General features: G+C 48.0%; 6 protein-coding genes across 6 annotated transcripts; 3 read left to right on the top strand and 3 right to left on the bottom strand.

The window, feature by feature from the left end:
* Positions 1-138: 138 nt before the first annotated feature.
* F5891DRAFT_687454 (uncharacterized protein) lies at positions 139-1,606 on the bottom strand. The gene is made up of 8 exons (XM_041372796.1): positions 1,500-1,606; positions 1,218-1,287; positions 1,077-1,146; positions 936-1,005; positions 795-864; positions 654-723; positions 513-582; positions 139-441 (listed from the first exon to the last, which is right to left on the bottom strand). The coding sequence occupies exons 1-8, from the start codon at positions 1,531-1,533 to the stop codon at positions 368-370; spliced, it is 528 nt and encodes a 175-aa protein (XP_041230945.1). The 5' UTR covers positions 1,534-1,606; the 3' UTR covers positions 139-367.
* Positions 1,607-3,023: 1,417 nt separating this feature from the next.
* F5891DRAFT_1126135 (uncharacterized protein) lies at positions 3,024-3,383 on the bottom strand (the record flags this gene model as incomplete). The annotated part of the gene is made up of 2 exons (XM_041364050.1): positions 3,024-3,184; positions 3,242-3,383. The coding sequence occupies 2 exons, from the start codon at positions 3,381-3,383 to the stop codon at positions 3,024-3,026; spliced, it is 303 nt and encodes a 100-aa protein (XP_041230946.1).
* A 2,011-nt stretch (positions 3,384-5,394) lies between these two features.
* Positions 5,395-6,677, bottom strand: F5891DRAFT_687548 (uncharacterized protein). The gene is made up of 5 exons (XM_041372797.1): positions 6,450-6,677; positions 6,196-6,391; positions 5,982-6,144; positions 5,818-5,915; positions 5,395-5,766 (listed from the first exon to the last, which is right to left on the bottom strand). Exons 1-5 carry the CDS (start codon positions 6,573-6,575, stop codon positions 5,534-5,536), a joined length of 816 nt encoding a protein of 271 aa, XP_041230947.1. The 5' UTR covers positions 6,576-6,677; the 3' UTR covers positions 5,395-5,533.
* A 107-nt stretch (positions 6,678-6,784) lies between these two features.
* On the top strand, positions 6,785-7,728 carry F5891DRAFT_943530 (uncharacterized protein; the record flags this gene model as incomplete). The annotated part of the gene is made up of 3 exons (XM_041374486.1): positions 6,785-7,022; positions 7,080-7,172; positions 7,229-7,728. 3 exons carry the CDS (start codon positions 6,785-6,787, stop codon positions 7,726-7,728), a joined length of 831 nt encoding a protein of 276 aa, XP_041230948.1.
* A 282-nt stretch (positions 7,729-8,010) lies between these two features.
* Positions 8,011-10,075, top strand: F5891DRAFT_1126137 (Mis12-Mtw1 protein family-domain-containing protein; the record flags this gene model as incomplete). The annotated part of the gene is made up of 4 exons (XM_041364051.1): positions 8,011-8,101; positions 8,228-8,818; positions 8,897-9,293; positions 9,355-10,075. 4 exons carry the CDS (start codon positions 8,011-8,013, stop codon positions 10,073-10,075), a joined length of 1,800 nt encoding a protein of 599 aa, XP_041230949.1.
* A 927-nt stretch (positions 10,076-11,002) lies between these two features.
* Positions 11,003-12,469, top strand: F5891DRAFT_943771 (DHHC palmitoyltransferase-domain-containing protein; the record flags this gene model as incomplete). Its single annotated transcript, XM_041374502.1, has 9 exons — positions 11,003-11,135; positions 11,195-11,463; positions 11,517-11,582; positions 11,675-11,736; positions 11,782-11,863; positions 11,914-12,096; positions 12,144-12,169; positions 12,225-12,272; positions 12,322-12,469. 9 exons carry the CDS (start codon positions 11,003-11,005, stop codon positions 12,467-12,469), a joined length of 1,017 nt encoding a protein of 338 aa, XP_041230950.1.
* Between the last annotated feature and the right edge of the window lie 1,296 nt (positions 12,470-13,765).

Consider the following 13,765-nt stretch of genomic DNA (forward strand, 5'->3'; position numbering starts at 1 on the left):
TTATACTTTTGCTTGCTTCTTGCCCTCTCCTTACTATGACGTTACTCGGCGCATTCAGCCCGGCCCTATATCATTCCCCTGTCGCTAATGTTATCATGAATGACAAATACGATTCTCTATATTGCGAATGTGCGATCTCTCGATGAAAGCAAATTTATAAATTCTATTTATGCTGCGGACGATTAAATTATTACAACGGCCTTTTCGATAATTTTGTATATGTATGGTAAGAATTGCGAATGAACAGTCAAGTGGCAATGGAGCAAAATGGTTCCGCCGATCTCCATAGCACTGTTAAAGCTCGAAAATTTCCAGCAGGACATAATGCTCGTTGAAAGATAAGGGAAATATAGATGCGAAGCATGACTCACTGTTGTCGACTCGCGAGCCCAGGTACTGAATCATAGAGGCACAACGTATGTTGCAAGTGAAGCAATGGATCTGGTACGGGGCGAAATACATGAGATGCTCGTTGAAAGATAAGGGAAGTACAGATGCGAAGCATGACTCACTGTTGTCGATGCGCGAGCCCAGGTACTGAGCCTTGGAGGCACAACGTCCGTCGCAAGTGAAGCAATGGATCTGGTACGGGGTGAAATACATGAGATGCTCGTTGAAAGATAAGGGAAGTACAGATGCGAAGCATGACTCACTGTTGTCGATGCGCGAGCCCAGGTACTGAGCCATGAAGGCACAACGTCCGTCGCAAGTGAAGCAATGGATCTGGTACGGGGTGAAATACATGAGATGCTCGTTGAAAGATAAGGGAAGTACAGATGCGAAGCATGACTCACTGTTGTCGATGCGCGAGCCCAGGTACTGAGCCATAGAGGCACAACGTCCGTCGCAAGTGAAGCAATGGATCTGGTACGGGGTGAAATACATGAGATGCTCGTTGAAAGATAAGGGAAGTACAGATGCGAAGCATGACTCACTGTTGTCGATGCGCGAGCCCAGGTACTGAGCCATAGAGGCACAACGTCCGTCGCAAGTGAAGCAATGGATCTGGTACGGGGTGAAATACATGAGATGCTCGTTGAAAGATAAGGGAAGTACAGATGCGAAGCATGACTCACTGTTGTCGATGCGCGAGCCCAGGTACTGAGCCATGAAGGCACAACGTCCGTCGCAAGTGAAGCAATGGATCTGGTACGGGGTGAAATACATGAGATGCTCGTTGAAAGATAAGGGAAGTACAGATGCGAAGCATGACTCACTGTTGTCGATGCGCGAGCCCAGGTACTGAGCCTTGGAGGCACAACGTCCGTCGCAAGTGAAGCAATGGATCTGGTACAGGACGAAATACATGAGATGCTCGTTGAAAGATAAGGGAAGTACAGATGCGAAACATGACTCACTGTTATCGATGCGCGAGCCCAGGTACTGAGCCATGAAGGCACAACGTCCGTCGCAAGTGAAGCAATGGATCTGGTACAGGACGAAATACATGAGATGCTTGTTGAAAGATAAAGGAAGTACAGATGCGAAACATGACTCACTGTTATCGATGCGCGAGCCCAGGTACTGAGTCATAGAGGCACAATTACACTTTGAAAATTATCCAATTAGTGACGAACATTGAAGATTCCAAACAGATGTCGTGAAGTCAAACGGGACAAAAGTTTGATTTATCTCTCAAGCATCCGCTGCTCCGCAAAGGTAACGCTTTTTCGCACGGATTCCCAATCTATATCTAGCAGACAAGAATCCAACACCTTGAACGTTGCTTTCCCTGTGGGACTTGTGTTCCAGTAAGTTTCCATTGCACAATAATATTGCTTTTCAGCGACAGACTGGGAAATCTATGCATTGAGAAATCGTGTGTACTCTCACATACCTCGGAACTGTATTTGTGCTCCGTATAATGCATGGTTCTGTGCAACAGTTTACCAACAAACATTTTGCGTGCGCGACTCCGGTTCTTCTATGTCATTGCAACTCGGCGTCCATCGAGCAGTGATACCTACTTTAACACAACTCAGAACATTGTCACTATTCTATGCAATATACCACTCAAAGCGACACTCGTCGAACATTCGGTCAATACGGACAAACTATTCGTTGAGAATTAATGTCTACTATTACTCACACTTTTTACCAGAGCAAGTTACTCGCCCATTCGGTAGTCATCCGCAGCGAGCAAAAATATATTGTGCAAAGACCAAATGACACCGTTCTCTTCACTGATGAGCATCGCCCGAGTGTCTCGTAGTTCTGCATGCTGCAACCTCCTTCCTTGTCCTTCTCAAACCAGGCTCATATTCCAATGCATGAACCTGTGCGAGCACATTGTCTCCTAGACCCGTGCCAGTGACAAAGTCCTCGAGGCAAATAGGGCTACCAGGCCCGTGTACTTGCAAATTAGTCTTTCCTCGACAATGCCAAACATTCCCATGTGAAAGCGGTTGGCAAATTTACGCTGATTGTTGCGATGCTTAACAATATATTACTTTAAATATCATTCTCATTTGTTCACAGGTTCTCTGATGCGTAGTACCTGCATGGTGACTTGACTCGGATATAGGATAACTATTACTGCCTCTTGCTCACCTGGCATAACATAACCATGTTCATGGGTGCTAGTAACTCTCGAGTTTTCCCTTTCATCTTTTCGCGGTGACAGTCACTTTCGAAGTCCCGAGTCACCTTGGCTGGCATCTCCGAGTCAGTGACGCATCCGAATCAGATGCTGGCTAGTATCCGAATACCACCGCGCTTGAAGAGGTCCTGGTGAACATCGCCCACGTCTAAAGGAGGTCCTGAACTGTACTACACTAGTGGAGCTCTTGAATCATCAACCTGGGGACTCGGAGCAAGTCGGGCTTGTCGCGAAACGAATTAGAAGAACCTTTTATGGGAACATGTCTTTGATTCGTAAATGGGGAAATACCCCTATGGATCTTGAATACAGGATGACTTAGTACTAAGAGAACGTATAGTAGTAGGCGTGGTCATGCTACACTGGAATTGCTTTGGAAAAAAGTAAATAACGTATGGCTAATACTGTATTAGGACTGCATATCTCAGAACCTGGTTCCCAGTGGTCCCCGACTATAGCCTGAGGTTTGCCCTGGGATACGTCGTTGAACAGTGATAGTAAGTTTCCCGTCAGGAGCGAACCGTGCACGGACACTAGGCATATCTGCGTCACCAGGTGCGAAGTGTACTTGCCACTCGTAGTGACCTAACATCCACGAGAATAAGTTGAGACTCCACCATTTAATGCATAGTGTATACTTACAATCATTCTCCATGTGCCATGCATCAGCCACGATATTCAACTTATCTCCCTTTTTGACAGAGACAGTCACCATTTCTGATTGTATGGCACGTGGAAGCACAACGGACAGAGAGTGCGTTGAAAGAGTGCTCTGGATGACCATTGTTGGTCGGGATTCTGGAGATGGGGAACGCCGCCACCGCGCTGTCGGTGACGATGAGCTCGAGTCGCTAGAGGACGAGCTGCTCGCCTCGATGGATGGGCATGGTGAGATAGATGGGAAGCGTGGCTTTTCAATTGTTGTTTGGTCAGCCCCTTTTGATCCCACAGGGTTCGTGAGGGATTTCAAAGAGTGCCTATTTGTGCTGGTGTTTGTCATAACGAGGGGATAAGAATGGGAAATTTCGGCTGCTCTTGAAGTTTCGTCTCTAGCGTCTTTAGAATAAGGGACGAATGGAGCGCCTGTGTCTGGAGTGGGGGCTTTCCCCTTAAGTAGCGTGTCAAGTGCGCTGTAGGACAGGGATGAAGTCGGGCTAGTGATCTCGGGCATGGCAGTCATAGAGGAGATGTCGTGTGTTCCCCGAAAAGACAAGCTACATGTCAGGGCGGCCAGATTGTCCGCATTGTAGGGTAGGGTAGATTCGTTGCCAGTGGGAAAACTTCTTGCTGCGCCACGGGACACGAACAGGCTGATGCTGCGACCGCGGTAGATATCTGGACAAATTGCAGACACGACCAAAAGTAAAGAAACCGCAGCCGGGAGCAGAAGCGAGAATGAATCTTTAGCTCATACACGATCAAGTAGCGCATGATACTAACCAGGGACAACATGATCCGATAGCCCGTGAGCGTGTCGGAGAGGAGAAGCAATCCCGATGTTAGTAAGTGATGTAAACTTTTCGGCCTCGCTGGAGCCATGAGGTGCCTGTTTGCGAAGGGGTACGGCTGATGGTTTTCGTCCAACGGAAGAAGGCTTACTATCTGCCAAAGAAAGGCTGATTCTACGGAGGAAGCTGGTGTTCATATTTGTATTAGCGTACAACGACATGAAGATGAAGCGGAGTTAGGGTTAAGATCAAGATAGAAGAGAATAGTAGGAGGGTGATAGCAACCTCCCAGCCTATTGAAGTAGTGGTATGTGAAACCATCTGACCATGTCAGTCATTCGCTCGGGAAATACTACTAGTTCGATTCTAAATCAATCGCATCAACCACAGTCAGGGGGGTGTCCGGTATTTTTACCTCGTGTTTGTGGTTGTTATTTAATAGAAAATCATCTATCAAGCGGAGGCAGTGGAGCAGGCAAACCCTGACAAAACGAATGACGCAACTTCGAAGTCACCGTACACATGTTAGACATGACAAGATCTGATCGCACGAGAAGCCCTCCTGGTAAATCGAGATTTTGTCTGATCAGTCACTGTATCAGTCAGCCAATTGTATGAGAAGGTATAAGTACATCATTCGCACTGCCAGAAGCCTACCTAACCAACTCATATTCATACTTCTTCACGATTTAGCTCGCATTGTACAGTTTCATCGTTCGGCGAGGCGGAGTGTTGGCGCACTCAGACAAGGTTTTCGCAGTTAAGCGACCTTTACCCAGGAACCCACACCGCATGTGCATGTGGAAGGTAGTTGATATTTGATCTGGTGTCAGGTTGCGCGATTTACGCAGAGAGCAGAATTAATGGCCAGCACTTGAGTTCTAGAACTGAAACAAAAACTCACAATAGCATTGCTACAATGCTGTGGATGACAAGAAGCAACTTCGAACTGCATGTGATTCGGTCATACTTGACTGCTTGTGCGGGATATAGACTATGCAGTAATGGGATCTGGGGCACACAAAAAAAACGAATCAACAAAAGCCTCTTACCTCATCGGATCTCCTCGGCGAAGGACACGTCGAATCCCCCTGAGAGTGGGACTGAATTCATTGTTCCAGGGATTTTGTGCATCACAAATGCCTCGCTACATGACGATGAAATGGGATAGACACCTCCTACGTCATCATGCACCAGACCAATGCTGACAAAAGATGTTCAGCTTCACCTCACAAACTGTAAAAGTTTCTGTGCTGAGCATTCCCCAGCCGGATCTTTAATAATATGGAACGTGCATGACAAGTCTCGATCAAATGAGCGGTGACCCTTGATAACTGCGAGAATCACGTATACATGATCAAAAGCGCTGTGCAGAAAGAGCACGGAAAAAACGGCTAGAGAAGCAACGACGTGATTCACAGTGATGGCACACTTACTATCCAGATAGCCGTCAATCGTCATTGGTTTTACTCGTGTAACACACGAGCTACGTCAAATCAATGACTTCTACGAACACACCGGGCTTCGGTTCTTGCTTCACCTTCTTGCTCCTGCGTTCTGTCTCTTTTGTTCCCTGCGGGTTTTGTTCTCCTCGTACTGGATCATTGAATCTGCTGCCCTCCGCCTGAACGTCATTAACAGTGAGGTCAATGATTTCCTGCGATGCCTTGCGCTTCAAGGGTGCTGGAACTGGTATGATTCCATTCGCCTTCAAAAGATCTACCAGAAGACTCTGTGAACACGATAAGGAGTAAAACACATAACACAAACTTCGGTCTCTGTATTTGAATGTGAATTTTGCGAGAGGCTGACCAATGCACTGTGACTTGCGCAACATTGTTTGTGGAATCATGGTTTCTTCACCAAGCCTAAACGAGGTATGTGTCAAGTGGTCAGTGTTCAGTTGGACGACCTGCGCAACCCACACAGCTTACCCAACACAGTGTGTCACTGCTTTCTTCGACCGCTCGTGTACCTTGTGTTCAGTCTGAAGTTGGTTTTGGGCAGGATTGTAGTATTCGCCGAGTGCTACTTTGCAAACTCTGACTTGGATTTGTCCCAAATCGGCTGATGACGCATCCACGAATTCATCTTCATCTGAACAATAGTGAAGCATTGAATCAATGAACAATCAATGTGCCGAAATACCTGTCAGCCGAACATTTGAAAATACGAAAGATTTGGTGATCCTATCCGAAACAAAAGCGTGACTGAACTTGATAGCGTGATTCACATTCCAGCGCTCGAACAAGCTACCGTGGCACCCCTGTCCATCAATGTAGACGAATGCACCGATGGTATCGAGGCCAGGGGCAGAAGTGTTTTGACAATGCACAGAAAACTCCTGAGCACGTATATTGTCAGACAACAAAATGAGTTAACAACGCGAAGGTGGCGTTCACCTTGCCAGCTTCAGATGGGATCCAGCATGTCACTTCGTTGGTCGCCAGAGATGTCTCCACAGTGTAAGTATCCAATGGTTGACCATCAACCGAAATCCATGCGGTGTACTCCTGAAGTTTTAGCATGGTTGGGGGTACTACTTGTAAATTTTGTACTGGAATAAGATGAAGCTTGGATCATGAGGCACTGCAGTACTTGCCCAGCCTGGGCCCGGTGCGGTATTACCACCGATGATTACGTGAGTTGCCTTTTGCACCGTGACGTTACTTCCGAGTCCGACATGCCCCACCCTAGGGTCATCTTCCGAGCACCGTCAATTCTTTATAAGTCTAGGATGGCTTCGACAACGTCAGATAAAGCAACTCCACAGCGACAGGCTGAGCTTTTGCAGAATCTCGCTGAAACCAAAATTTGTTTTGCGGAAGCTTCGAAATCTTTATCTCACGCTCCGACACTGGTAGCTGTATCAAAGACCAAGCCGGCATGGATGACTCGTGCTTGCTATGAGGAGGGCCAAAGGGATTTCGGAGAGAATTCTGATATCGATCTAGTGAACAAGGCGAAAAAGGTTAGTACTTGCCTTTACGTGGTTAACGAGAAGGGACCGACTCGCAATTGATAGCTGGCAGACCTTGACAGCCTTCGATGGCACTTCATAGGTGTGATGAAGAAGACAGAAGGAGACGACCTTCGGAGGCAAGCAAGGATGAGAGAACTCACAAGTATGTGCATTTGAGGTTGTCCCGATTCGTACTGTGACGGTTATTCTGAAAACCAGCGGTGTCGAATCTTCATGCCATCCAGAGTTTGACTAGCACCGAAGATGCTGATATCTATAACAATGCTATACCTGCTGACCGCAAGGCGCCTCTCAACATGCTCTTGCAAGTCAACACTTCTGGGGAAGTCCAAAAGTCGGGACTGCAATATGTGGACACCGAAACGGAAGCCGCCGACTCCCCGCTATTCAAGCTTGCTTGCCATATCATTGAACATTGTCCCAAGCTACATTTCCAGGGGTTGATGACTATTGGCTCACAAACGGAATCTCTGGCGTCATCGGAGCGTCCAAATCAAGACTTCGAAACGCTCAAGAAGACCAGAGATGTATTAGAAGGGATGCTTCGAAGCAATCCAACGTTCGATGGGAGATGGGGAGACAATGGAAAACTGCTTCTCAGTATGGGTATGACGGGTGATTTTGAGGCAGGCTTACGAGCTGGTAGTCACATTGTCAGAGTAGGAACTGGTATATTCGGAGCCAGACGCATGAAGTGAGAAGCCATAATTACTAGTCTTTGTATTATACCTGGTGTGACGTGACATTATACACGTAACACTAGTACTTCGTTTGTTGATCAAAAGTCTCACGTGGGAATTCTTCATTCAAACTCCGCTCACCGTAGCTTCCCTCCTCCGTTGATCATCGTCGCCGACGCCGACGCCGGGATCAACGGCAACGACAAACAAATATACGTCCTACGACCTTGAACTCCTGTGTTTTGACGAACATTCATGAACAGGACCCTCACACATGCTGTTGGAGGACTCGAAAACCCAATGACACCCGCAGATCCAAAACCACCAGGAAAGCGGAAAGCAGTTGATGATACTAATCCTCTTGTACAGGCAGCAAAGAGGCCAAAGGTATGTCCCTCAATCCGTGCACGCAATTTGCTTATTTAATACTGCATCACAGCCGAACGGTGCGTTCAAACGAAAGTGTAAGTAAGAGTTTGAAGGCAAGTCGCGTGAAATACTCATAAATCGCATCTAGACATTGGCGAGGAACAGCCAGGTGGGCTTGTCATTGTACGCGCGCCGATATCGCGTCCTACAACTCCGCAGAACAATCATTCATCATCCCAGCCATCCACCACAACTACCCAAGCACCATCCCATCTTCCCTCATCTCTTTCGCAACCCATTCCCTCCAGCTCCATAGCCGGGCCTTCCAAGCCGCCAGCTAAGAGATTCAAAGCTGACTCGTCACGCGCACCTACTAGTGCCAAGCCACGCGATGTACCGTCTTCGACACGTGAGGAACCAGAGTTGGATGAGGATATTAGACAGATGGAATCAGAGACTGTTCACCTTCGTCAGCGGTCGCGCGCCAAAGATGCAATCGATTCTTCATTCAAATTCCCTCCCTCTACACCTAAACACACTTCTCAGCGATACCCCTCTGACGCGCTTCATCCACTGCCCGACAGCGAAACTCCACAAATAGAGCGCAATAAGTTACTCCGTGAAGGGGTGTCCCTTCCCCCGCGTACCCCCCAAAGGACACCTCAACACTCTCGACGAACGTCGATGAGCGCGCGTGGCAAGCGCATAAGCACAAGTTTTGAAAACACCGGTGTGATCAGTACGTCTCTCCCCTATAATAAATTATCTTTGTTTTTCTCCTACATGTTCATGCGCGGGTTCTCATCATTTTTCTTAGCTCAACCACATGCTACTGTGTCTGATTCGAGCTTCTATAAACACATTGACTGCGACCTCCCTGATCCGCAACGAGCACGTCAACTACTCGTCTGGTCGGCTGCCCGAGCTATGACGAGAATATCTGAAGCATCTTCAAGTTCGAAGTCCCAGTCAAAATCCAAAGCATCAAGTAGCGGAAGTGGCAAAGACCCACCTCCGCTTGATGAGCACAGAAAGCAAATTCTGAAGACTGTACAGGATGACTTCATTCGCATGCTTGCGGAGAAGAAGATCGATACGCCCGTATATGGCCATGGTCTGGATGGGCAGGTTGGTGGCGAACAAAATCTGAAGCCAAATGAACAGAATGTGAAAAATAGAGAGCGAGAAATCAAGTTTCGCGAGCATATCGAGCGGTTCGTTGTTAGACTACATCCATCATGAGCATGAGCAACTAACAATTTGTCCGCTGCACAGTGCATCAGCAGAGGCTGATGCGTGGACTCAAGTCGACTACTTTTACAACTCTTATATCACCAACTCCAAGGCGGATCTGGAGAGACGACGCCAAGCTCTGCAGCCCCCTTCGTCTGTTAAGGCGAAAGGCAAACAACGGGCCGCTTCACAAGAGCCACCTGATGACTGGGGGTGGCTGCTACCTCGAGAGGATGAACTTTCGGACGCTTTTCGAGAGAAAATTAATCCGGATCTCATCAAACACATAATGTCTGATGTGAGATCAGGGTCGAGGAATACCCTCGACGAACGAATAGCGGGTGTCCACTTTAAGGTGGACAGTCTGTTCTCATTTGTTCACTCTGCAGTTCAGGCAACAAACGTAGCTGAGTCAGAACTCGACTATCGGTTCTCTCTGCTGTCACTGGCGCTCTCGACGCGATCGCGTTCTCTTCCTCCCTCATCACAAATTTCTTCCCTTTCGTCACATTTACCGATCCAGAGAGGCTCGAGCCAACATCCACCTGAAGACCAACAAGATCTTTTCCGTGCGCTATCACGAGTAGATATGGACCGCCCGCCAGCCAAAGTTGGGGACGCTGCCCGGCGTGCTGTCCGAGAAGTGCAGCGGGTACAGGAAGGCGGCGGTTTTGCGGGCGAGCGGCGGCTGACAGGGCTACCATCCGGAATTGGTGCAACACCACGCAAGGTTCCAGGGACGCCTCGGCGGAAGGAGCGATGACGATCACGTTTTACCTTCCCCTGCGGCATATATGCGTGTTGGTGTTTGGATTATCTATTCCTTGTATCTGCAGGATGCGAATATTGTGATTCTCAGGAAGGTGTATCAGATGCAACATTACTTATCTGCGCGTATCTTATTCAAAGTATTCGGTGGGGCTTGCATGCAGTGCTGAGGTGTTGTATTCGATCGTCCAGTCCTTCGTACCTACCACTTGGTTTGTAAGTTACCAGCAGCTGACTGGCTATCATTTCGAAGTGTAGTACAATTAGTTTGTCTCTGCATTAACTTGGTCTCCCTGCTCCTGCATACTGGGAGTCCTAGTGTTGTTGGCAGAATTTGGCAGAATGACTAGGGTCCAGGGTTGTCTCGCGGGTCCGGAATTGTGAATGGCAGAGATTTGGCCAGTCTGCGGCCAAGTGTAGTCTGGGTCGAGCACGAGACACGGGGGCTGACCAACTGCGAGAAAATGAGTGGGCAGGTGATGTACCGGATGTTCTGGACGGTGGCATCATCGACTGGAGTGAGCTAGAGAGAGGGCTGGCAAAGGTATCATGCCAATTGGCTTCGTCGAAGAGATTGATGTACTCAATCGAGGGTCAGAGCGGAATATTGATGCACTTTTGAGCCTCATCAGAAGGTGTACTAGTAGTAGTCAGAACCATTTCTGCCATAGTAGAAACAGTTAAAAAGAGCTAAAAACGCTCACAATACATTTTGCCGACTTCTGCCATTCTGCCATCTGCCAAGAGGCCAATTCCTTTCTGTCCCCGACACTGCCAGTGATACGTCAGAAATTGTTTCCGCTTCGGATGTGGGTCTCCAGATTCTCGCACTAATTCTGTCCAGACGCTCATCAATAAAACTTCGAATACAAGGCCATCATAGACTCGCTTGGCCAGGGTTTCTCATTTATACTTCTTCTTCATGTTTTGTGCTCGTCACGTTTTCCGGTGCTTCAAATGGCTTGAGCGGGCTGGAGACCGCGTCACAGGCGCAGCAGGCCCATATTTCGTTGGGCTTGCAGTAATATTGCAGGCAATTGGAGCGGCCAGCTTTTGTGTGTGGTTTGCTGTCTAATTGTATACACTGTAACACTCACCCAACTTTCAATCCTAGTCACCGTGATTCAACCCAGCCTTCCCCTTCGTTGGCTTACTACACCCCCTTGTGTACTCATTGCACTCAACCTCTTCACGCACTACTACTATGTGTGTACAGTGCCACCTGGATTCGTCCAAGGTGAAGTCTTGCAACCAGGGAGTGGTCGACTCTGGGCCTCACCTTCTCAACGGCCGAGCACGGGAGCTCGATGGTCCAACCATGGTATCCCGCTATTGGCAGCGAGTACCACTATGTGTAGGAGGTGTGGATTGATGCGCCCCGAAGTGAGTACGCCTACTCTGACGCAGCACAGGAGACTGACCTATACTTCACGGAGAGGGCCCACCATTGTCGGATATGTGGCCGGTGTGTGATGAAATATGATCATCATTGTCCTGTAAATGTTTGAGCACTATGTTCGTGGGATATTGCTTACTCGTTGGTTGATTATTCTAGTGTAAGTCTTTATCACTTTAGCGTGCTCGTCCCTTTTAGCTCCCTGCAGGGATAAACCAATGCGTCGGACTAAACAATGAGAGGCATTTCGTCCTTTTTATGTAAGTTCCGCCTCCTCCCAATTCCCAGCTCATGCGTTCCACCAGGGCTTACCTAGTATTATCGACCTTTTTCTTGAGTATTCTGGGTTACTCTCAAGCGCTAGAGGCAGTCGGCCTCACGTATTCTGTGCGTCGCTCCATCAATAACATTCAGCCAATGCTCATTACATATGACAGAACGACTGGCCCTATATGGTGCCAGAGCTAGCTTATGTCCTCACCTATATGCTCTCTGTTGTCATTTGCATTGCAGTGTTCATAATGCTCTGTTGGCATTTGTGGGGTATTGCTCGTGGAGAGACTACCGTCGAGGCCCAAGATCATGAAATCTACAAGCGCATTGCAAAGGACAGAGGCGATGTATGTGGTTATAGGCACGATCCTTTACATGCTGATACGCTGTGCAGAATTTTGTGAATTCTTTTGACCTTGGGTAAGCAGGATGCTAGAACGTCGGGCATAGGCGTAATATTCTGATTTTGTTTTAGAAGGAGCGCTAACCTGCGCCTTTTCTTTAACATTGGTCCGGACGGATAGTAAATTGTGGCTTTCACTTAATTTACTCTTCTAACCTCCTCTTCACAGCCCGTGGTATACCCTCATTTTACCCCTACGAATAATGCCCTACACCGATGGCCATTCGTGGGCCCGGCGTGAAGGATTTCAGAGACACCAAGGAATTCAAGAGGGAGAGGAATTGACAGATGATGACGACGACGACGATAACACATAGGCTTGTGGTTTGTAGTCGCGATATATTCATCGGTGAGTCCAAATTTATCTTGTAATCGATGATGAGGTTTGCCGGGGCCATATGACTCTTTGAATGCGTGTTTATCACCTTTCGAAAGTTGTTTGATTTACGTCCGGCTGAGTTTGCCTTCAGACTCATTATTTTATCTGATATGTTCTGACTACTATCGCCTTTTGAGTATCTCATTACTGACGAATGGCGTTACAAGGATACATTAGTGCATCATGAAGATTTTATCAATGTGACATATGTATACCTGGTGGTTTGAGACGCTTCTATCCCTTCAGACACTAGTAGCTATGAGCACCGATGACTTATATCCCTTGTGACCCTAGTCCCAAAAAAAACCGGTTTTCACATGGACCGCTCAGCCTTACGGCGTTTGGCCATTTGTCAGGCGAGGGAAATTTCAGGGCTTCGACTCTTGGACACACGCAATAATAATATTGTTCGTCGATCGACCGTCGGTGACAGCTTGTATCATCAAGTGTATTACATTAGCCCAGTGATGTCCGCTTCTTCCTGCCACAAACACTAACACAACGCCGTCCTTCACCGGCACCGCTAGCCATGACTCAGAAGATGAAATATACCTTCCCACATCTCACATTCACTGCTTCTCGGTTTATCTGCCTCGATCAATGCAAGTCCACAGGGCAGATGGATTAAGTCCGTTAAAGGAACGTGACAGGAAGCAACAGGTGAGCATCTGCCTGAGTTAACAAGCCAACACTTACATTGCTAGTGAGATATTTCTGCCTCGGCAAGATCGCATCGTGAACCTTGAGTTTCCTGTCAAGCACGCTACTAGCTCAAGTGCGCGCTTTGTGTTTGACTTCTGGCCTCGCAGTCAGCACCGGAGTGAGTCTAAGAGCACTTCTACCTGTGGGCCGCAGACCGCGCCGCGCACTTCTTTATGAAGCGCCGCGGAACTCGGAGAATATGGAGTCCAAGCTCACTTCGAATCCTGGTGCATGGCATCTTTCCGAATATCCGCACCTTCATGTGCCTCGTACTCCACCGCGTACAATTCATAGGAGTTCTTCTCCCTGCAGACAAGTGCCCCATACCCTTGCCATGCCTTCCCCACATTAATATCTCAAGATTTGAAATGACTGAGGGTACGTAGCCAAATCGCCTATTTCGCTGCCCAACGCATTGCCCGGTACTGATGCGCTCTTGTCATCGTTTGTTTGGTAGATGTACCATCTTGATCGGCGAACAATGGATCACCACAGTCCATTCGCTCCGGTCCGTGTGCGTAATGAATCGATG

This window comes from Suillus fuscotomentosus, assembly GCF_016647785.1.
Source record: "Suillus fuscotomentosus strain FC203 chromosome Unknown F5891scaffold_7, whole genome shotgun sequence".
Taxonomy (NCBI): Eukaryota; Fungi; Basidiomycota; class Agaricomycetes; order Boletales; family Suillaceae; genus Suillus; species Suillus fuscotomentosus.